The 24,734-nt window shown below is 44.7% G+C and overlaps 1 protein-coding gene across 3 annotated transcripts in view; it reads right to left on the bottom strand.

Moving 5' to 3' along the window:
- Positions 1 to 24,093, bottom strand: part of PTPRE (protein tyrosine phosphatase receptor type E) — a 228,061-nt gene extending 203,968 nt beyond the window's left edge. Inside the window, exon 1 of one of the 3 annotated variants that reach the window (XM_073546345.1) lies at positions 23,591 to 24,093. In XM_073546345.1, the coding sequence (XP_073402446.1) occupies positions 23,591 to 23,623 (33 nt within the window). In that variant the 5' untranslated portion in view covers positions 23,624 to 24,093. Of the gene's footprint in view, positions 1 to 22,448; positions 22,656 to 22,687; positions 23,545 to 23,590 lie in introns of those variants that run through there. The other 2 variants (XM_073546346.1, XM_073546344.1) reach the window with 2 other exon arrangements.
- Between the last annotated feature and the right edge of the window lie 641 nt (positions 24,094 to 24,734).

The following is a 24,734-nucleotide window of genomic DNA, read 5'->3' as shown; positions in this document are numbered from 1 at the left end:
GATGAGATCAGTGGCTGCCGGGGAGATCTGCTGCCGCTTATCACCCGACGTACAAACCGCAGAGTAATATTTCCCCCATCAGGGATTGCACTGATATTGGATCTTTTGAATTGACCCCAAAAGGAGGTGCTAGAAATCAATAACTAAAGAAAGAAACACCTGTTTAATGAAATAGCAGACTGTCTACCAAGTGCTCAAATTATATAATGTAATACATATATAATTCAATAATAAATTATACCGCCATATAGTGCCAGGATAACACTACCCCATGCTTCTCAAAAAACTAGACCATATAGTACAGATAGAATACCACAATACGCTGCCTACATTAAAGAGTTCAAATTATATAATTCAACATTACATTATACAGCCATACCAAGCCAGGATAACATTACCCCACGCTTCCCAAATACAGGTGTTTCTCACTAAATTAGAATATCATCAAAAAGTGAATTTATATCAGTTCTTCAATACAAAAAGTGAAACTCATATATTGTATAGAGTCATTACACACAGAGTGATCTATGTCACGTATTTATTTCTGTTAATGTTGATGATTACGGCTTACAGCCAATGAAAACCCCAAAGTCATTATCTTGGTAAATTAGAATTAACAAAAAAAACACCCGCAAAGGCTTCCTAAGTGTTTATAAAGGTCCCTGAGTCTGTTTCAGTAGCTCCACAATCATGGGGAAGACTGCTGACATGACAGATGTCCAGAAGGCAGTCACTGACATACTCCACAAGGAGGATAAGTCACCAAAGGTCATTGCTAAAGAAGCTGGCTGTTCACAGAGTGCTGTATCCAAGCATATTAATGGAAAGTTGAGTAGAAGGAAAAAGTGTGGTAGAAAAAGGTCCACAAGCAACCGGGATAACCGCAGCCTTGAAAGGATTGTTAAGAAAAGGCCATTCAAAAATTTGGGGGAGATTCACAAGGAGTGGACTGCTGCTGGAGTCATTGCTTCAAGAGCCACCACACACAGACGTATCCAGGACATGGGCTACAATTATCACATTCCTTGTGTCAAGCCACTCATGACCAATAGACAACGCCAGAAGCGTCTTACCTGGGCCAAGGAGAAAAAGACTGGACTGTTGCTCTGTGTTCCAAGGTGTTTTCATGTGAAAGTAAATATTTCATTTGGAAATCAAGATCCCAGAGTCTGGAGGAAGAGTGGAGAGGCCACAATCCAAGCTGCTGGAGGTCTAGTGTGAAGTCTCCACAATCAGTGATGGTTTGGGGAGCCATGTCATCTGCTGGTGTAGGTCCACGTGTTTTATTAAGACCAAAGTCAGCGCAGCCGTCTACCAGGAAATTTAAGAGCACTTTATGCTTCCCACTGCCGACAAGCTTTATAGAGATGGGACTTTTCATTCTCTAGCAGGATTTGGCCCCTGTCCACACTGCCAAAAGCACCAATACCTGGTTTACAAACAACTGTATCCCTGTGCTTGATTGGCAGCAAACTCACCTGACCTTAACCCCATAGAGAATCTATGGAGTATTGTCAAGAGGAAGATGAGAGACACCGGACCCAACAATGCAGACGAGCTGAAGGCTGCTATCAAAGCAACCTGGGCTGCCATAACCCCTCAGCAGTGCCACAGGCTGATCGCCTCCATGCCACGCTGCATTGATGCAGTAATTGATGCCAAACGAGCCCCGACCAAGTATTGAGTGCATTTACTGAACATACATTTCAGTAGGCCAACATTTCGGATTTTAAAATAATTTTTCAAGCTGGTGTTATAAAGTATTCTAATTTACTGAGATAATGACTTTTGGGTTTTCATTGGCTGTAAGCCATAATCAACAACATTAACAGAAATAAACACGTGAAATAGATCACTCTGTGTGTAATGACTCCATATAATATATGAGATTCACTTTTTGTATTGAAGAACTGAAATAAATTCACTTTTTGATGCTATAGAAGCACCTGTAACTAGGCCATATAGTACAGACACAATACCGTAATACTCTGCATACATTAAAGTGTACAAATTATATAATCCAACATACATTATTCCTCCATACAGCGGCAGGATAACCCGACCATATAGTGCAGAAACAACAGCACAATACTCTGTTTACAGTGAACTGCTAGACTGTCTTCAAATTATAAAATCCATTAATCCATAATACCGTTATACAGTGCTCTATTAATACTGCATTTATGAAACTTAACTTAGCAAAATGGCCCATGCCCACAATGACACAAGGTGGCGACAGCGTCCTTATGTGGGTCTGCATGAGCACTGATGGTATCGGGGGGGGGGGGAATACATTTCATTGATGCTATGAATGCTCTATATTGCAAGAGAAGATGCTATCATCACGCCGTGCTCTTGGTGGACGTGCACTTTTCCAACAAGACAATGATCCAAATCACACATCTGTTGCATTCTGAAAGGGGTATGCTCATTTATAATGAGCACTGTATATATACACACCATATATATATACACTGTATATACATACATATTGTATGTACTGAATGTATGTGTATCTCTTCAGTTATAAATACTGCCATATAGTGTCTAGATAAAGCTGAAATACATTATTCAACAAATACTAATATCCATTATGAAGACAGGCTATGCCATACCGTGTCAAACAGTATCACCATGCGGTAACCTAATTATATAGCCATACAGTGCTGACATAGCCAATAATACTGCCATACAATGTTGAGCTAATACTGTAATACATTATATAATGAATGCTGCTATTTATTATGAAGAGATACCCATAACTATATCACCATACAGTAACTTTAAGAATACTGCTATACAGTGCTGATACAACAACGAAAAATGTTGCTATACAGTGTCGAGATAATACTGAAAAAAATTATACAATTAATACTGCTATTTAGTCTGAAGAGTTGCTAAAGTCATACAGTGCCAAACTCGATCACCACACAATAACTTAATTATGCTGCCACACAGTGCTGATATAAAAACGAAAAATGCTGCCATATAGTGCCGAGATAACACTGAAACACATTACACAATGAATACTGCTATTCAGTATGAAGAAACACTATGCCATAGTGTCAATGATAATACTGCCAAACAGTGCTGATATGACACAAAACACTGCCATACAGTCCGCATATAATCTGGTTCTAGAACTATCTTACAGAAATAAGTGCGGGGGTGATTTTGATGGTTCCTATAACACAACACTGGAGACGTTACACTGTCTCTCAGTAGTGATATCAGACGTCACATTGAATTTCGCTGCCTTTTTCTCCTGGTATAGCCGTCAGTGCTATTTTACGGCACAGATCTATAAAGCGCCTGAACACTTTGTCGCCTCCTCATCGTCCACATCCTGATGTCTTTTCAATTCTGAAAAGACAGTGATTCCCATTTGGCGTCCGATCGGGGAGGCCACAATGATGCGTGTGCTCGGGCCGGACGCGCTGATGTGGTTACATCCGTGCGGGTGACGTGTGAACCACTGAGACTTTTGCACCTCTCGACATCTCCACGGCAACAGAATCCTCTGATTTAAATGAGAATGTAACGTTATCTCCACGGCGATAAGCAGCGCATACAGGATCCCAATAATCTGCTTTCATGTCCACTTAGAACACAGTTACTGCTGATAAAATACTGCGGCAAAAGATATTACATCTCCATTAAATATGTTTATATTATGTTTCTTAAAGGGGTTGTCCACAACTATGAAACTGATGACTTATACTTGGGATGTTATCAAAATCAGATCGGTGGAGGTCCAACACCCGGGACCCTCAACGATTGGCTGTAAGCTCATTCCAGAGTGTACGGAGCGGATACAGGACAACTCCATACACCATGTAGTGGCCACTCTCAGTACTACAGCTCAGTTTCCATAAAAAATAAATATGATCTGAACTGTAGTACCCAAGAACGGCCACTACACAATATATGGCGCTCTGGTGTTTACTCTGGGGGAACCGGGTGTCAGATCCCTACTGCTCTAATACTGATTACCTATACTGAGGTAACATGTTAGTCTTGGAAATCCTCTTTAAATTAAATTTCGAATTTAACAACGGACAAAAACTGCAACTTTTTGGTCTTGTTTTATTCCTTCTGCTCTCCTGAGTATTTCGATTTTTGTTTTTTAGAAATCTACCATTCGGTCCCAGAGATATGGGGCTTTACATTTTGTGCTCATTTCTATGGCATGTGGTGTGGCTCATAGGATCCTCTGGGGCGTGTCCACTGGCTGCTCTGCATAATTACCCTTTGTGCCACGCCCCCTAGGTAAAGACAATACAAATTAGTACTAAATAAAAAGGCCCATATCTTTGGAACTTATAAATCAATGAGCTGCATCAGGTGCTGGGTATTTGTGGTTCGATAGATCCGGCAGAACGAAAAGGTGGAGTCCATTATAAACAGAAACTACTTTGCACATGTGCACGAAGCCTTAGCTTATACCTCCAAGAAACTTAGGATGGGGACAGTCACATGGACATTGGCAGTAATAAACTGACTCAGACCCTATTTGTTTGTACAGAAGTGTTATAAAAGCATGCTCTGATCTGGGGAATAGTAATTCTGCAGGAGGAGGAGGTGAGCTGTGACATCACCTATTGTGAATGGTGGATCCTGTTATCTACTGTATATGGAGATGTTATCAGTCATTATACAGGAGGTGGAGGAGGTGAGCTGTGACATCTCCTATTGGGTATGGTGGATCCTGTGTTATCTACTCTATATGGAGGTGTTATCATCATTATACAGGAAGTGGAGGAGGTGAGCTGTGACATCTATTGGGTACGGTGGATGCTATGTTATCAGTTTTATATAGAGGTGCTATCAGTCATTGTACAGGGGGAGGAGGTGAGCTGTGACATCACCTATTGTGAATGGTGGATCCTGTGTTATCTACTGTATATAAAGGTGTTATCAGTCATTGTACAGGAGGAGGAGGTGAGCTGTCACATCGCCTATTGTGAATGGTGGGTCTTGTGTTATCTATTGTATCGGTCTCCCTCTTACCAAACTCTCCCCTCTCCAATCTGTCTTGAATGCTGCAGCCAGAATCATATTCCTCACCAATCATTACACCGATGTCTCTACCTTGTGCCAGTCATTACACTGGTTACCCATCCACTCCAGAGTTCAATATAAACTCCTCACTCTCACTCACAAAGTGCTCCATGCTTCAGCACCACCCTACCCTACATCTCCTCCCACGTCTCAGTCTACCACCCTACCCGCGCCCTCCGTTCTGCTAATGACCTAAGCTTAACATCATCAATAATGAGAACCTCCCACTCCTGTCTCCAAGACATCTTGCATGTTGTGCCAATTCTTTGGAATTCACTACCCAGGTTAATTTGATTAATCCCCAATCCCCACAGTTTTAAGCGTGCCCTAAAAACGCATTTGTTCAGACTGGCCTATCGCCTCAACACATTAGCCTAAATATCCCTGTGTGGCCCATTCAAAATCTTTTACCATATCCAGGTTCCTCGTATCATGTTCTCACATGCTTTATGCATTTAATAGCCCTCTGTGTCTGTCCTGTTAGGTACTTAGGCTGAGAACCGGTTCATGCAGCAACAGGAACACCCGATTCTTACACTATGGCTGGTCTGAACAATGAAAGCAATTGTTACCACCCACCTTTCGTGTCTCCCCTTTTTCCTCATAGATTGTAAGCTTGCGAGCAGGGCCCTCATTCCTCTTGGCATCTGTTGATTTATGATTATTGCTATTCTGTAATGTCTATTGTCTGTAGAAGTCCCCTCTAAAATGTAAAGTGCTGCGGAATATGTTGGCGTTATTGAAATAGAATTATTGTTATTGTATATAGAGGTGTTATCAGTCATTGTACAGGAGCAGGTGAGCTGTGACAACATCTATTGTGAATGATGGATCCTGCATTATCTATTGTATATAGAGGTGTTATTATTCATTGTAAAGGAAAGGGAGGAGGTGAGCTGTGACATCCCCTATGATAAATGGTGAATCCTTTGTTATCTACTGTATATAGGTGTTATCAGTCATTGTAGAGGAGATACAGAAGGTGAGCTGTGACATCTCCTATTGTAAATGATGCATCCTGTATTATATACTGTACAGCAGGGTTCCCCAACTCCAGTCCTCAAGGCCCACTAACAGGTCATGTTTTCAGGATTACCTTAGTATTGCCCAGGTCATAATTGCATCACCTGTACAATACAAGGGAAATCCTGAAAACATGACCTGTTTGTGGTCCTTGAGGACTGGAGTTGGGGAACCCAGCTGTACAGTATATAGAGGTGTTATCAATCATTGTACAGGAGGAGGTGAGCTGTGACATCACGTATTGTGAATGGTGGATCCTGTGTTATCTACTGTATATAGAGGTGTTATCAGTTATTGTTACGGAGGAGGAGGTGAGCTGTGATATCACCTATTGTGAATGGTGAGTCCTGTGTTATCTACTGTATATAGAGGTGCTATCAGTTATTGTAACGGACGAGGAGGTGAGTTGTGACATCACATATTTGCACGGAGTATCCTGTGTTATGTGCTGTTATCTGTCAATTAGATCCTGTCTGAGATCATATTGAAAGTACTGAAAGGTCTTCTGTACAGAACAGAAAGTAGTAGGAGTCAATTGCAAGATTTACGAATTTCTTTCTTTTTAGTATAGAATGTAAGATGAAAAAAAATAATATAAAAATGTTTAAAATACAAACGGAAGCTAAAAATCTGATTTAACAGCAGGTTGTTTTCTGATGACACGTTCCTGGTAATATGCTCGACGCTGTCGTCCAGAGAGTTAAACATGTAATCGATGGCGTCGGGCTTTTCAGCTAATAATTCCTTTTATTATAAAATCGCAGGACGTCGCTTCCTCTCTCTTCACTGGAGATTCACACTATGTTATTTGCCAATTAAGAGTGAGAACACGTAAATAACAAGAGGAAGGAAATGAGAGGAGACTCTCCTGCAGCTGCGATCCCAGCCGGAAACCTGCGCAGACAGCCCCTTCTCTTCTCCAAATCGCCGATCTGTGCCGGATACTTTATGTTTTAGCCTAAAGATTCCTCCACTTCTTTACATGATTGAGGTTTTGTAATAATGTCTGATCTTTTTAATGTTTCTCATAAAGACGCGACCCCTTATATAAAGGATCACCGGACAATCAGCAGATAATGATGGGGTTCAGCTACACGGATCGCGGGCGATCAGCTGTAATTCTGGAGAATACTGCAGCCGATCACTTATTTTCCGCCCAGGATGCTAAAGGGGAAATGTATTATTTTAAGGCAGATGTTGGATTAAATCGTCTACCGTGGTAGAGAGGGTGAGAGTCATTTCTGGTAAAGAGCTTGCTCAAAAATCACCATTTAAGGCTACTTTCAGACTTGCGTTAGGAGGCGCAGCGCAGGGCCGCCGCTAAACTCTGCCCCCGGCCGCGTCTCCTCCGGTCAGCTCCTCCTATGGGCGCATGACGCTGCATGCGAGCAGTGTACCCTATATTTAGCGTTGATTTGCCGGCGCATGCGCCCTTTTGGTGCTGCTCCGAGCGCACAAAAATACAGCACGTTGCGTTTGGGGCACGTCAGCGCAGCGCCAAAAGGGCGCATGCGCTGGCAAAATCATACCAGCGCACGGTCAGCGTACCCAACGCTAAATATAGGGTACACTGGTCGCATGCAGCGTCATGCGCTCAAAGGAGGAGCTGACCAGAGGATGCGCAGCCGGGGGCGGAGCTTAGCGGCGGCCCTGCGCTGCGCCTCCTAACGCAAGTCTGAAAGTAGCCTAAGGCTGGACAATCCCTTTAACAACTGATCACTAAGGATCTCATTGGACAGACACTGTGTGCTCAGCTTATCATTGGGAGACACTCTTCAATCATACTATCATAGACATGGAATGGAATCTACCAATTAACCAGAAATGTAAAGTAGAATACAGTTCCCCTCCCCCCCAAACAAAATTTTAAAAAATAGGAGCCTCTGAGGACAGACGCAGAATTTAGCCAACACTTTGGCATATTTATCAAGCTAAATGCATCAGCCGTCTGGACACGGTTTGTCTGACTGTGCCCCAATATATCTATCTGGAATATCTCCTCAATTAGCTAATCTAGAGGACTGACGGCATTGCTGCTTTATACTGCAGCCTACTGACCTTACAGGGGTTGTCACATTACGATAAATGGGCAAGATTGTAAGTTGTTTTTAAAACCCCGCAAAATATCTTAGTTCCCAGAAGTGACTGGGTTCGTACGGCAAGGAGTTCAGCGCTTACAAGCTTTTGGCTATACAGCTTGTAAGCACTGGTCTGAAGTTGGTCAGATTTAGTTCCAGTGATCCTACACTCATACTTTGCTGCACAGTCAAAGCCGCCTCTGCTTGCAGAATCGGAGAGCAAACATTTAGGCTCATCGGCAGAACTGTCAATCATCAAGAATGCACTGCAACTCCGCAAGAAGGAATCCAGGAAGCGGAAGCATAGGCGTGCATAGGAGCTGTTTGCACAAAACGGTAGATTTTAAAAGGAGACTATTTGCAAACTTGTCCAACCAACCCATTAATTTGTATTTCTCATAAGACATGGAGATTGTATGTTTCCCTTCCCCGACCTTTGCTTTTCCTTTTTCATGGGCTGGTTAATCTTTTTACCCGCTGTGAATTTATCTACATCGCATTACGCCTCAGCTTTATTACTGGTCATTTAAAAACCGCTGACAATGACGCTATGTCACACTGCGGCGTGCAGGGGCCGCACGCACAATGTCCCGGGTGCTGCCTGTGACTGATTGGAAATTAGATTAACGTTCAGGATTTCTACTGGGCAGGAGGAAAGGAAAGCCATCCCCGGCTGTAGAATAATGCACAGTGTTAAGTAGAAGCAATTACGGTAGCCTTGCAGCAAAACAAGCAGCACCGTATAGGGACAACAGAGACCGGTCGTCACCCAGCTTTCCAGATTCCTGAATGGTAGATCTGACTTAAATGGGTAATCTTTTGCCCTTTCTTTTTTTTCTCCCTTCCTTTCAAGCGCCCTAACTTATTATTATTATTTTGTGTGTGCTAATTCTAGTTTTGATTGACACCATTCACTTTACCACGTAAGGTGCTGAAAAAGCGCAAAAATAAAAATTACAAGTGCGGTGAAAAAAAATGCTATTATGCTATATTTTTATTTTTACGCCGTTCATTTTGGGGTAAATATTACCTGATATCATAATTCTCCATTTTAGTACATTTACGGCGGTACCAAACTTGTATAGTTTTCTTTTTTTTTTTTTTTTTTTAGGTTTTAGTAGTTAAAAAAAATAAATTAAACTTTGCACAAAAAAAAGGTTTGTGTCGGCAGTTTTTGAGATCCTTAAGGTTAGATTCATACGTGGCTTTCTTGCAGTTAATTTTTCTGCAACCTATTTAGGACCGCCATAATCGACGAGATTTCAGAAATCTCATGCGTACACTTCGTCATTTTTGTTCCAGTGCAGATTTTGAGCCCTGCCGCGGTTTTCCCAAGACGCATTATGTCATGTCCTTTAGCGTTTTTGCAGCACTTTTCACGCATTAAAAAAAAAAGGGGGTGAAAAATGCAAAAACGTTTTCCCGGCCACTACTCCGGTTTTTGCTGCAGGGAAAAAAAAAAGCTGCAAAAACTCAATATGCCGTAACGTTTTAAAAATGTTTCCGCTATTACAGATGTGTGAGGACAGGTTTTTTGTGTGGCGAGCTGATTTTGAGGTTTATGCCTCATTTTGATAACTTTTTATTGCAGTTTTGCAGAGAAATGCAACAATGAAAATCGTAAAGTTCCGACTTTTCAATCATTTTTCTTTTTACAGCATTTATTGTACCCTTTAAATAACTTCATATTTCCATAGATCAGACATTTAAAGATCCATCGATGCCAGGTATGTTTTTTTTTATTTTTGATCTGGAAAATTTATATATATATGTGTATATATATATATGTATATATATATATATATATATATATATATATATATATATATATATATATATATATATATATATATATAAAATTTATTTTTTTATTAAAAAATTTTTTTACCCTTTAGTTCCCCTAGGGAACCTGTTATTGTTTGTTGCTTGCTCGTTTTATACACTATAGTACTCTTGTATAGCACCGTATATAAGAGATGATAAACCCCCCTATGAAGCCCAAAGATGGACAGAATGGGGATTCTTCAGCAGGCAACCCACTGGCACCCCACTATTAGGTGGGCTACCAGGATAGCACCACTTAAGTGATGCCATCAGTCTCTGACAGCAGCATTTAAGGGGTTAAACAGCAGTAGTTGGAGATACTAGAGGCAAGAAGTGGCTGTATAACACAGCCGGCACCGATCATGTACAGAGTTGGCTCAGCTGTTGGTTGAGCCTGTTTTATACACCCACGCCCTGTGATGAACATACCAGGACATCTTTTGTCAGTAAGGAGTTCAAGGTAACATCTTTTCTACAGAAACTAGTAGTACCACTGTATAGGTCCTAATACAACAATAAAAACGACACCTGTCTTGTAATAATCTGATTTGCCAGTGTTGAGAAATGGAGCTTAGAAGTTACATGCAAATAAGCCTGGAAGTGCACTGAGGGGTGGAGTGTCAATATTCTCTGAGTGCATGGACACGCCCCAGTGCACTTCCAGGCAAACTTAGATGTATCTTCCAAACGTAATTTCTTAACACTGGCACATCGCATCACCAGAAGACAGGTATCGTTTATATTGTTATACCAGGACCTATACAGTCATATGAAAGAAGGGATACGGCACAGTGTTAGGCGTTCGGCTTCTGTTGCTGCACAGCGGGAATCCCGAGCCTTGCTCCCGGCGGTCTCCAATTCCTCCCCAGCCGCAGAGGAGGTTGCTCAGCAAACTCGTCGGTCTCGGCGCTCTGCCAAGACCACCTCCGTGGGTTTGCTTGCTGCTGCCACCTCTGGCACAGCTATGACAATGCAGGCTGCTCAGCAGCGAGATTCTCCAGGGACTAAGTCCTCATGTCGGGCCACTGAGCATGCCCGTGGAGTGATCTCCCATTGGAGATCGAAGGTCACGTGCTCAAGCCCTGCTCCTGTTCGGATTGGCCCATCCGAGAAGCCAGGAAGGTCCCGGACGCTCGCGGCTATAAAAGGTTACACTGTATTTACAGACTATGAGGAGTGAGTGATGGATGCATGTATGAATGTCTCTGGTGACTGACTCATTATGAAACCCCTGCCCTTGGTACGCATGTGTTGTGCAGCCTAGCCTGCTAGCGCCCAGGCTTAGGTGTAGGTAGGGAAGAGTCGGAGTCAGGCATTAGTCCCCATCAGTGACTCGGCACGCCTCAGTGCACGTGCTCCACACTCCGTAGCCAGCGTCTATAGCGGCGTTCGCGGCAGCGACGCCGTGCGCTCAGAGGGCCTAGAGGAACTCTAACCCCGTGTTCTTGGGGTAGAGTTCTGTGGCCGCTTTCTGTGCGCTTTTTGGCCGGACTCTGTGAGCTGAACAGGCTCCGGTATTTGCGTTCAGCGGCTGTGCGGCTCTGTGAGTCAACAGAGTTCGCTCCTGGAGAGCTTTAAACTAGAACAACATGGGAAGGGAAGCAAAAGACTAGAAAAAGCCATACACCTGACAAATGCTATTGAGAACTCTGCTATTAGAAGTGGAAAGGAAGAACAGGAAGAACAAAGACAAAAGAATCTAATTAATAAAAATATTGGAGAAAGAGAAACCAATCACAAACTAAAATATTTCTATACTAATGCACAAAGCATGGGCAACAAACAAGGAGAATTGGAACTACTAACACAGGAAAAGAAATATGATGTCATTGGAATCACTGAAACTTGGTGGGACAATACACATGATTGGAATACAAGACTAGAAGGATACAACTTATTTGCAAGAAACAGACTTGATAAACGAGGAGGGGGTGTCGCATTGTATGTTCGAAACGTGTATATCTGCACAGAGATTGAAGCTTCAGAGACTGGGAGTTCTGTGGAAACTGTTTGGGTAAGAATACAAGGACAGAACAATGGAAAGGACACCATTGTAGGCATTTACTACAGGCCGCCTGTGCAAGCTGAAGATATGGATGAACTCTTTATGCATCAAATGGCCAAGTTCTCCCAAAAATATGACATAGTTGTCATGGGAGATTTCAACTATCCAGACATTTGTTGGGAATCTCTCTCAGGCAAAACTAACAGGTCAAGGAAATTCTTATCCTCTCTTGCTGACAACTTTATCTTCCAAAAGGTAGGGGAGAAAACAAGGGGAACTGCTACCTTGGATCTAATCCTTATAAACAGGGAGGAAATGGTTGAGGAGGTAAAAGTGGCTGGGACCCTAGGAGGTAGCGACCATGCTATTTTAGAATTTTGGATAACTAGAGGAGGAAGACCTGTGAAGACTCAGACGTCAAGGTTAGATTTCAGAAAGGCAGATTTTAAGGGATTCAGAAAGAGAATTGGAGGGATCCAATGGCTGGATATCCTTAAAGACAAAAATGTCCAGGAAGGATGGGAAATCTTGAAAAATGAAATTCTCAAAGCACAGTTGTTAACAATTCCGAAAAGAGGGAAGAATAGGAAGCATTTAAGGAAGCCAGGATGGATGAACACAGAACTTAAGCACATGCTAAAATGGAAGAAAAAAATGTTTATAAAATGGAAAGAGGGAGGCGTATCTAAAGAAGAATATAATGCTGTCTGCAGAACCTGCAGGTCACAAATCAGATTATCTAAAGCTGACAATGAATTGAGGCTTGCAAGAGATGTCAAAAGCAATAATAAAGGATTTTGGGGATATGTCAAAAGTAAAAGAAAAGTCAAAGATGCTATAGGATTTTTACAGGATGAAAATGATGAAATGGTAAGACAGGATGTTGAGAAGGCCGAACTTTTAAATTCCTATTTTGCATCTGTTTTCTCTCAGAAAGGAAATGTGACATCAACTGTTCTTCACTGTCCTATTAAGGGAATAGAAGAATCCAGGATATCTATAAACAGAAAGATAGTGAGGAAACACTTAGCTAACCTAAATGAATTCAAGTCTCCAGGTCCAGATGAATTACACCCCAGAGTACTGAAGGAGATAGCAGAAGAAATTTTTGAACCCCTCTCCATAATATTTGAAAATTCTTGGAGAACAGGAGAAGTCCCGGAAGACTGGAGAAGAGCAAATGTTGTTCCTATCTTCAAAAAGGGGAAGAAGGTGGACCCAGGCAACTATAGGCCGGTGAGTCTGACTTCTATACCAGGAAAGATCTTTGAACAAATTATTAAACAACATGTATGTCAGTACCTGGATAAGAATGAAGTGATTAAACAGAGTCAGCATGGGTTTGTAACTAATAAGACATGTCAGACTAACTTAATTTCCTTCTATGACGGAATCACTGATTGGGTGGATCAAGGAAATGCTGTAGATATAGTATATCTTGACTTCAGCAAAGCATTTGACAAAGTATCTCATACAATCCTTATTGAAAAAATGACTAAGTATGGAATGGACAAGGCAACTGTTAGGTGGATTCATAACTGGCTTAGTGATCGGACCCAAAGAGTGGTCGTAAATGGCAGCACATCCAGTTGGAAGAATGTCTCAAGTGGGGTACCACAGGGCTCTGTCCTGGGCCCTTTATTGTTCAACATCTTTATCAACGATTTAGATGAAGGAATTGAGGGTAAACTGATTAAATTTGCTGATGACACAAAGCTAGGAGGGATAGCTAATACTAGAGAAGAGAGAGAGGATTCAAAAAGATATAAATAAACTGGAGAAGTGGGCAGCAACTAACAGAATGGTTTTTAACAGGGAAAAATGCAAAGTACTACATCTGGGCAATAAAAATGAAAAAAGCATATACAGAATGGGAGGAATAGGCCTAAGCAACAGCACATGTGAAAAAGACTTGGGTATACTAATAGATCACAAACTGAATATGAGTCAACAGTGTGATGCAGCAGCAAAAAAAGCAAATGCAATTCTAGGATGTATTAACAGAAGCATACAGTCTAGATCATGTGAAGTCATTATTTCCCTCTACTCCTCTTTGGTCAGACCTCATCTGGAATATTGTGTCCAGTTTTGGGCACCACATTTTAAAAAAGACATCAACAAACTGGAGCAAGTTCAGAAAAGAGCAACCAGAATGGTGACCGGTCTGCAAACCCTGTCTTATGAGGAAAGGTTGCAGGATTTGGGATTGTTTAGTTTGCAAAAGAGAAGACTGAGAGGAGACTTAATAGCTGTCTACAAATATCTCAAGGGCTGTCACATTGTAGAAGGATCATCTTTATTCTCATTTGCACAAGGAAAGACTAGAAGCAATGGGATGAGACTGAATGGGAGGAGACACAGATTAGATATTAGAAAAAACTTTTTGACAGTTAGAGTGATCAATGAGTGGAACAAGCTGCCACGAGAAGTGGTGAGTTCTCCTTCAATGGATGTCTTCAAACAGAGGCTGGACAGACATCTGACTGGGATGATTTAGCGAATCCTGCTTTGAGCAGGGGGTTGGACCAGATGGCCCAGGAGGTCCCTTCCAACTCTACGATTCTATGATTCCTGTTCACACTGGGTGACGTAACCCACCTGTGACTGTTTTCACGCCGCTCTATTCTTCCACCATTACCTAGCAGCAGTGTACCACCTCTGCACGGTGGACCCCGGGCTGCGAACGCACCTACTATTATTTATAATTTGGTGCGTTCCGCCAGCCCTACCACACAGTATACTTTTTTTTCGGGACGCCTCTGTAGGGGAAAAATAGTGCAGAACTGTGGGTACACTTCACACATGCGACAATTCCGCCTTTCATGTGACTTTTCATGGCCACTATGTATTTCTCAGCAATGATGTGTGTGTGAATTGCTCCACTAAGACTTCATCACTACATTTCCTCGAGACGTCAGTGACAGGATGTAAGGATTTCCTAAGAACTCAGTGTAAGTAATACAGTGCTCAACATAGAGGGATTGAAGGGGTATTCCCATCTTACAGAAATGACACATATTTACAGGATATCCCATGAAGTCCAGATAGTAACGACAGGCATTCTCACATATGCAGAGAATAGGAGTCTCATTCACATATTCACTCTGGATGATTTCTCCTTACTAGAGAAGTGTCTCAGTATGTACGTGACATGACGGTCTATGGGAGTTATGCAATGAGAAATTCCCCTCTGAGTCTATTGCTTGTCTAGGGTTGTAGTGATCAAGGAATGCTAGCAGTTGTTTCCTAACAGTCAGAGAAGCACAATGCAATTACGAATATTGTCACGGGTTTACCATGACAGAGAGGAGCCAGAAGACCGCAGTTTTTGAATTATCCTACTCCTGCACTATTCAGAAGCACTTCACCTTCATATAAAACGGTGCAGGTTTCTTTTAGCAGTGTGGGGGTTATCTGCTAAGTTGATCTCTCTTAGAAACTTTCCTGCATTAAGGCTCTCAGCTGTTCACTGTTAGCCACTCCCTCCCCTCTATTCTTGATAACCAGCCTTGCTAAAGAAGACAGCTGAGGATTGTAGCCCCCAGATGTCAGTTTTGCCTGGCTGGTTATCAAAAATACAGGGGAATCCACAACGTTTGCTTTTTAATTATTTATTTAGAGAGCATCAGAAGCAGTGTTTTCATGACAGTGCGGCCAACACTGGATGTTCGACCCCCATTCGGGGTCCGGGTTCGTGTACTGTTCTGGTACTTGAACCAAACTTTTTTAACTGTTTGTCCGAATCCGCTGGACCCGAACATCCAGGCGTTTGCCCATCACTACTCATCATCATGCAAAATTCTATGTGATTTGGAGATTGAAGTGGACCTCTTATGTTTTGGGCCCCTGAGCGACTCTCAGGTTGCACCAATGTTATGTCCACCCCAGCGTACAGTACTCAGTATAAATGAGTACACCGATTTTGAAAAGTAAGATTTTAATCAATATCTCACTGAACACAAGAACAATTTTCAAAATTTTGACAAGACTGAATTTCAAAGAACATTTTTTTAACCCATAACATGAAAATAAGGTAAATAATATAACTTAAATTACAAAATCTTCAGTTCTACCTAAATTAGTTGATGCAAAAATGAGTACACCCCAACTCCAGCAGTACTCATGCAGCCCCACATAAGTCTAAGGGGGTACAAGAAAATGCAGAGTCAAGAAGAAGCTGAATCTTATAATATGAATATTAATGTTTTATAATTTTATGTTGTTTTTATGAAAGAATTTGCATTTTATCTTTATGGCCGGTCTGTGTCTCGGCTTTTCTGGAGGTTCTACCTCAAGGCTGTCCCCAAGGAGTGGAGAGGTCTGTGCATAGGGAAAGAATTACAGGGCATAGAGATATAGTTGCAGCACTTTGGGTAAAATATGGTTAACATTTTGGGACTAGCCCACATATGGGGAAGGGTTAGATCTAATAAAAAGAGGAAGCACTTCCGAGTAGAGTAAGTAGAGTGAGAAAGTAGGAAATCTCTGACAGTGTGAGTTGCTACAGCTTCAAGTTCAGCTGGTGCAGAATCGGAAAAGTGTCCTCTCAGTGTCAAGTGTCCTATACAGAATGAGGACAAATCTGAAGTTTAGCGCAGAATCCGGGGATGTCCAGAGAATAGGATTCAGGCAAGGAATCGGTATTCATGGCTCTTTCTTCCCTTGGTGGAAGAGGGCGGTCGGGTCACAGTGAGATGGAAAGGTGGTGGACCTCAGGGACACTAATGACGGATAGGAAGCTCCTGGAAGCAACAGAAGTTGTTGAGGTGGGCCAGATCGGGCAGAACAGAGGCAAGAATTGATTGCACACTGTGCAAAGGTAACATCAGTCAAAAGGGATTCTGTCTACTGTATACCACAGGCGAATGTACCTGAACCTGTTGGATCGGACACAAGCTCTCCTGTTATATGTGCAACTGTATCCGGTCACGTCATTGGTGCGACTGTCGAAAGAGTGGAGCCAGTGGCGCGGGATGCCCAGCGGAAGTGACAGGCAGGTGACAGGCAGGTGCCGTTTTGCTTAAAGCATCAGAGCAGATACGCACGATACCTCTCTAGCTATGAGTCGAATATCTAGCAAGTATACTACTGCCGAGATGGAGACATCATCCGATGAGCAAATCATTTACCTCATCACTCCGTCGCCGCACCTTTCTTGTGCACAGAAATAATTTTCTTTCTCAGGTCTATTGACATTTCTCTTCCACGTAGTGCCATTGCTGACAGAATGAAATAGGAAGAGGTTTTCTTTGTTAAGTAATGGCGTTTTCTACTAGCCTGTCTGCTGGATACCTGTTTAATGAATTAGTCTTACCTGTGGGTTAATTCTTGTTAATTAAAATGTTGTAGTCTAAACTTTTGCTTTGCTCTTAAATCTTTAATTGGGGTATAATTAATTGTTTGGGTGTGCAAAATAACAAATGTAGTTTGCGCTCAATAGCCACGTTTGTGGGAGTATTTTGCAGTATGGCATCCCATAGAAAATGTTGGTTCTGAAAGAAACTATAGTTTTTCAGATAAATCTGTTGGGGTGTACTCATGTATGCTGATTGTTGAGGTCTAAAAAGTAGCATTTCAAATACTACTAATATTGAAGGGATCATATGACATTTTACTCAAAAAGTGCTTAAATAAGGTGAAATAAAAGCTTCTCCGCATCTGCAGGAAGTTCATCTAACATTGTGAACCATTTTGATGAATTTGGCACAAAATCTGCTGGTGCGAAAATAAAGAGAAGCCCAAAAATTGACATAATAAATCAAAAATGATAAACTGAGGCTATTGACTGCCACCCAAAAAAAAAAAAAAAGTATAATAAAAAATTATGGTTCAGCACAAACAAGATATCACCTCGTTTTCTAAAGCAGTAATTGGCAGCACCCGGCTGGGTTCTCCTCCTAATCTCATGGTTTTGACTACATGATTAAGTCAACACAAAGCATTCGGAGGACATGAAGCATTTCTGGAATCCTGTGGGAAGAAGGCACCAAACACAATATAGAAGACGCTTTATTCTATCAGATTTCTAAGCCAAACATGAAGCGTGTGCCCCTTATCAGGACCCTTGTGACGGGGGGGCATTTACCATTCACATTATGCCGGATGTTTGCACCCTAAATACTTAGGGCATGAAATACTTTGGTGCAGCAATTTCTTGGCTTTTTTGATACATTTTCGGTGCAGTTTTTTCCCCCATTCATTAATATAAGTGAATTCTGCGCAAAAACTGGGAAAGAATTGATACGCTGCAGATCTGCAAGGAAAAAATAAGCAACGTGTGCACGAGGAGGCAGGAATCCCATTCACTTTGCTGTATCAGGAAATCCTTCAGGTTTTGTGACAAATCTTTGCAAAAAAAAAAATGCAACAAATCTGCACAGGATCTTATGTTTTTTTGGGGGTGAAGAGGAAAATACCTGCAGAGAGATCTGGAAAGACGCACTACAGATCACGTTCCCACAAGATGCTGACCGCACAAAATCCAGAATATTCATTCACACTCATAAAAAAAAGGAAGAAAAATAACAAGAAGCCTCAGTGTATTATATCATAATGATCCACTATCCGTGTGTGAAGAAAATGTTAGTGGGGAACTACAAAATCAGATAGATAACTAGATAGATAGATAGATAGATAGATAGATAGACAGAATGGGAGGAATAGGCCTAAGCAACAGCACATGTGAAAAAGACTTGGGTATACTAATAGATCACAGACTGAATATGAGTCAACAGTGTGATGCAGCAGCAAAAAAGGCAAATGCAATTCTAGGATGTATTAACAGAAGCATACAGTCTAGATCACGTGAAGTCATTATTGCCCTCTACTCCTCTTTGGTCAGACCTCATCTGGAATATTGTGTCCAGTTTTGGGCACCACATTTTAAAAAAGACATCAACAAACTGGAGCAAGTTCAGAAAAGAGCGACCAGAATGGTGACCGGTCTGCAAACCCTGTCTTATGAGGAAAGGTTGCAGGATTTGGGAATGTTTAGTTTGCAAAAGAGAAGACTGAGAGGAGACTTAATAGCTGTCTACAAATATCTCAAGGGCTGTCACATGGTAGAAGGATCAACTTTATTCTCATTTACACAAGGAAAGACTAGAAGCAATGGGATGAAACTGAATGGGAGGAGACACAGATTAGATATTAGAAAAAACTTTTTGACAGTTAGAGTGATCAATGAGTGGAACAGGCTGCCACGAGAGGTGGTGAGTTCTCCTTCAATGGAAGTCTTCAAACAGAGGCTGGACAGACATCTGACTGTAATGATTTAGCGAATCCTGCTTTGAGCAGTGGGTTAGACCAGATGGCCCAGGAGGTCCCTTCCAACTCTACGATTCTATGATTCTATGATAGATAGATAGATAGCTAATACCAGGGGCGTAACTACCACGGTCACAGCAGTCGCCACTGCGACCGGGCCCAGGGGCAGTCAGGGGCCCGTCAGGTCAGACCATATCTCCCAACTGTCCCAATTCTCGCGGGACAGTCCCGTTTTTGACGTCCCGCCCGGGAGTCTATTTTTCCCCGCACTGCACTGAGCCACCACACACCCCCAATGCACCGACCCCATCCTCGCTCTCCCGCAGAGACCCACCGCAGCCCCCCACAGCCTGCAACGACGTCGCTAGGCTGTCCTCTAATGTCCGCACAGGACCTGTGATGTGGTCACAGGAGGGGAGGAGTCAGGGGTCACATGATCAGGGGCCTCCTGTCTGAAGGACTCTGCTGTGCTGGTTGTTATGGTGCTGGATGAGGTGAAGTTTATGTGTGGGGTCAGGAGGGGTTTACAGGGTGGATGTAGCAGAGCTGTGTGTACAATTTTGGATGGGGCGGAGCCGTGTGTGTATGGAGCGGAGCTGCATGTTACGGGGTGTGCCGAGCAGAACCGTGTGTGTACGAGGTGTACAGCGCGGAGCTGTGTGTTTTTTACGAGATGTACGGAGCGGAGCCGTGTGTGTACGAGGTGTACGGAGCGGTGCTGTGTGTACGAGATGTACGGAGAGGAGCTGCGCGTGTATGAGGTGTACTGAGCGGTGATGTGTGTACGGAGAGGAGCCGCGCGTGTACGAAGTGTACGGAGCGGAGCCGCGTGTGTACGAGATGTATGGAGTGGTGATGTGTGTACGAGGTGTGTGGAGCGGAGCCGCGCGTGTACGAGGTGTGTGGAGCGGAGCCGCGCGTGTACGAGGTGTGTGGAGAGGAGCCGCGCGTGTACGAGGTGTGTGGAGCGGAGCCGCGCGTGTACGAGGTGTGTGGAGAGGAGCCGCGCGTGTACGAGGTGTGTGGAGAGGAGCCGCGCGTGTACGAGGTGTGTGGAGAGGAGCCGCGCGTGTACGAGGTGTGTGGAGAGGAGCCGCGCGTGTACGAGGTGTGTGGAGAGGAGCCGCGCGTGTACGAGGTGTGTGGAGAGGAGCCGCGCGTGTACGAGGTGTGTGGAGAGGAGCCGCGCGTGTACGAGGTGTGTGGAGAGGAGCCGCGCGTGTACGAGGTGTGTGGAGAGGAGCCGCGCGTGTACGAGATGTATGGAGTGGTGATGTGTGTACGAGGTGTGTGGAGCGGAGCCGCGCGTGTACGAGGTGTGTGGAGAGGAGCCGCGCGTGTACGAGGTGTGTGGAGAGGAGCCGCGCGTGTACGAGGTGTGTGGAGAGGAGCCGCGCGTGTACGAGGTGTGTGGAGAGGAGCCGCGCGTGTACGAGGTGTGTGGAGAGGAGCCGCGCGTGTACGAGGTGTGTGGAGCGGAGCCACGTGTGTACGAGGTGTGTGGAGCGGAGCCGCGTGTATGAGATGTATGGAGTGGTGATGTGTGTACGAGGTGTGTGGAGAGGAGCCGCGCGTGTACGAGGTGTGTGGAGCGGAGCCGCGCGTGTACGAGGTGTGTGGAGCGGAGCCGCGCGTGTACGAGGTGCGTGGAGCGGAGCCGCGCGTGTACGAGGTGCGTGGAGCGGAGCCGCGCGTGTACGAGGTGCGTGGAGCGGAGCCGCGCGTGTACGAGGTGCGTGGAGCGGAGCCGCGCGTGTACGAGGTGCGTGGAGCGGAGCCGCGCGTGTACGAGGTGCGTGGAGCGGAGCCGCGCGTGTACGAGGTGTGTGGAGCGGAGCCGCGCGTGTACGAGGTGTGTGGAGCGGAGCCGCGCGTGTACGAGGTGTGTGGAGCGGAGCCGCGCGTGTATGAGGTGTGTGGAGCGGAGCCGCGCGTGTATGAGATGTATGGAGTGAAGATGTGTGTACGAGGTGTGTGGAGCGGAGCCGCGCGTGTACGAGGTGTGTGGAGCGGAGCCGCGCGTGTATGCGTGTATAAATCTGTTTAAAAATAGATAGATGATAGAATATAAAACATAATATTTTTGCAGATGAGTATGAAGTATTAGATTGTTCCTGGCATCACAGAACATGATATTCTTATAACACATTATCTAGGATTCTCGCTGTTTCTTTGCTATAAATATATTTCTGTGGATCGTAGAGAGATCAGTCAGTGAATGACATTATGGACAGTTCAGCTGACGGTGGCAGTGACAGTACGACTGACCACATCACAAAGTGCTAATAAAGTTTTGCTAGTGGCCAGATAACCAGAGACTTCAAACCATCCGGTATCTCCGGCATCCGCTTGTCTTGCTGTGCACAGGTTGGATCTGTGGCGGCCTGGACACACTGTAGCTTTACTCCACATAACAGGCCGAGTTGTAATGACATTGTGTTACTTCTTTAGCGCTGATCTCTCCTTACAGACTTTTTTTATGCTTCAGAGCTGCATTCACAAATCTGTTGGTTGCTATTAGAAACAGTCAAAAAAATTAGTAGCCGGACGTGACCTCCTAACATCTTAGCTGAGATCATCTGATGGAAAGAGATAATTAGGCCCCCCATGCACTTGTGGCCGCTGGATCAGGGTCCCGTTCTCTTTCTGATCGTGTCTTACATGTACCCATCCCATCTGACTGATGACCCACATTATATGCAGATGGTGGCCACATGAGAACCAGAACCACATGAGAATTGCACATTGACAATATAAGAAGAAGGATTTTCATAATTGCAAACCCCAAAATATACATTACACGCCATCAAGACATGAACATGGCAGCTCCACCAGCACCATTAACCTAAACGATGCAAATTAGCACAGGACCAGTATAGAATGCCAATGAAGTGGTCATCAATGCACAGCACATAGTAATCCAACGATTGCCAAACAGTGCCTGCAAAACTACAACTCCCATCATGCCTGGAAGCCACAGAAGCAGCCTTCTATCAGGAGCTGTACTCAGGTGACCCCACATGGCAGGGAAGCGCTGGAGCTCAGAGGACCCATTCATTGCAGCCTCTCCACCTGCCACACACTCTGCAGTCAGATCCTCTGCAGCACTTATGGTCTGTGCAGAGCAGCACGCTCTCGGGATGAGGTTCTGCATCAGCTGCGCCCTCTGCAGAGCACGACATTATACTTACAGCAGTGCCATGACTGATGCTGCAATCCAACCCACACATGTGACTGCACATTACTACTGAGCCGTTCCTATGCTTCACCTTGTAGGAATGAGGTTCTGCATCAGCTGTGTTCTGGGTGGGGGACACTACTATGCTATGAATTATAGGGGTTCTGTATAAGCTGCGATCTGAGCACAACTTATTATACTATGACATGAGGTTCTGCATCAGCTGTGGTCTGTTCATGTCCTTTACTATACCTTGTAGACATGAGGTTCTGCATCAGCTGTGGTTTGTAAATGCCACTAATATATTTAGTAATGAGGTTCTGCATCAGCTGTGGTCTGTGTATAATCTATACTATGCCTGGTAGACAAGAGGTTCTGCATCAGCTATGGTTTTTAAATACCACTAATACATTGAGGAGGTTCTGCATCAGCTGTGGTCTGTGTATAACCTATAGCAGGGTTCCACAACTCCAGTCCTCAAGGCCCACCAGCAGGTCAGGTTTTCAGGATTTCCTTAGTATTGCTCAGGTGATAATTGCTTCACCTGTGCAAGGGCAATCCTGAAAACATGATTTGTTGGGGAACCCTGGTCTATACTATGCCTAGTAGACAAGAGGTTCTGCATCAGCTGTGGTCTGTGCATACCCTATACTGTGCCTAGTAGACAAGAGGTTCTGCATCAGCTGTGGTCTGTGCATACCCTATACTGTGCCTAGCAGACAAGAGGTTCTGCATCAGCTGTGGTCTGTGCATACCCTATAGTGTGCCTAGCAGACAAGAGGTTCTGCATCAGCTGTGGTCTGTGCATACCCTATACTGTGCCTAGCAGACAAGAGGTTCTGCATCAGCTGTGGTCTGTGCATACCCTATACTGTGCCTAGTAGACAAGAGGTTCTGCATCAGCTGTGGTCTGTGCATACCCTATACTGTGCCTAGTAGACAAGAGGTTCTGCATCAGCTGTGGTCTGTAAATACTACTAATACACAGTAATGAGGTTCTGCATCAGCTGTGGTTCTTGCAGAAAAATGACATAAGTGTAGTATCATCGAAATCACTGACATCCACCCACTCAGGCTTCATTCTCCTCCAGTGCAGCCATGAGGTTCTGCATCAGCTGCGGTTCTGTGCTGTCCTCCCGCACCAGGAGCTCTTACCTGTGCGCTGCAGTGCGCCGCCGGAGCTGTCATCCCTGCGCGTTATGGAGCCGCCGCACTGCTCTCCCCGGCGCCGCGCTCCTCCGCTCCTCCGCTGCGCGGCATTTCCTGGACAGTATTACTCACGCAGAAAGAGAAACAATCCTCCCATGGACCGAGCCGGGGGAACGCTGCCCAGCCGGGGCTCACACTGCAGCCCTACACCATCCTCATCCCCGGCGTGCCTGTGCCGGGGAGTGTGTACCCCGACCAGTGTCACTGCAGGAGGGGCCGCCGCACACTGCACGGGGAGGCCTCCACCGCCAGGGATTGGTCTCTACTGTACGCGGCAGGCAGCGCAGGAACCGGGAAAGCCGCCTCCTCCCCGACTGCATCAGCGCAGAGCTGCCAGTGCAAGGGGAGACCAGAGGCTGGAGAGAGGGGAAGAGAGAAGGAAGGAGAGAGGGACGATGGAGAGAAGGAAGGAGAGAGGGATGATGGAGAGAAGGAAGGAGAGAGGGATGATGGAGAGAAGGAAGGAGAGAGGGACGATGGAGAGAAGGGAGGAGAGAGGGACGATGGAGAGAAGGAAGGAGAGAGGGACGATGGAGAGAAGGGAGGAGAGGGATGATGGAGAGAAGGGAAGGAGAGAGGGACGATGGAGAGAAGGAAGGAGAGAGGGATGATGGAGAGAGAAGGGAGGAGAGAGGGATGATGGAGAGAGAAGGAAGGAGAGAGGGACGATGGAGAGAAGGAAGGAGAGAGGGACGATGGAGAGAAGGGAGGAGAGAGGGATGATGGAGAGAAGGAAGGAGAGAGGGATGATGGAGAGAGAAGGAAGGAGAGAGGGACGATGGAGAGAAGGAAGGAGAGAGGGACGATGGAGAGAAGGAAGGAGAGAGGGATGATGGAGAGAGAAGGAAGGAGAGAGGGACGATGGAGAGAAGGAAGGAGAGAGGGACGATGGAGAGAAGGGAGGAGAGAGGGATGATGGAGAGAGGGATGATGGAGAGAGAAGGAAGGAGAGAGGGATGATGGAGAGAAGGAAGGAGAGAGGGACGATGGAGAGAGAAGGGAAGGAGAGAGGGACGATGGAGAGAAGGGAGGAGAGAGGGATGATGGAGAGAGAAGGATGGAGAGAAGGAAGGAGAGAGGGACGATGGAG

The sequence above is a fragment of the Dendrobates tinctorius genome, unplaced genomic scaffold (assembly GCF_039654945.1).
Source record: "Dendrobates tinctorius isolate UK_male_01 unplaced genomic scaffold, ASM3965494v1 ptg000147l, whole genome shotgun sequence".
In the NCBI taxonomy this organism is placed as follows: domain Eukaryota; kingdom Metazoa; phylum Chordata; class Amphibia; order Anura; family Dendrobatidae; genus Dendrobates; species Dendrobates tinctorius.
This window is presented reverse-complemented; position numbering and strand designations above follow the sequence as displayed.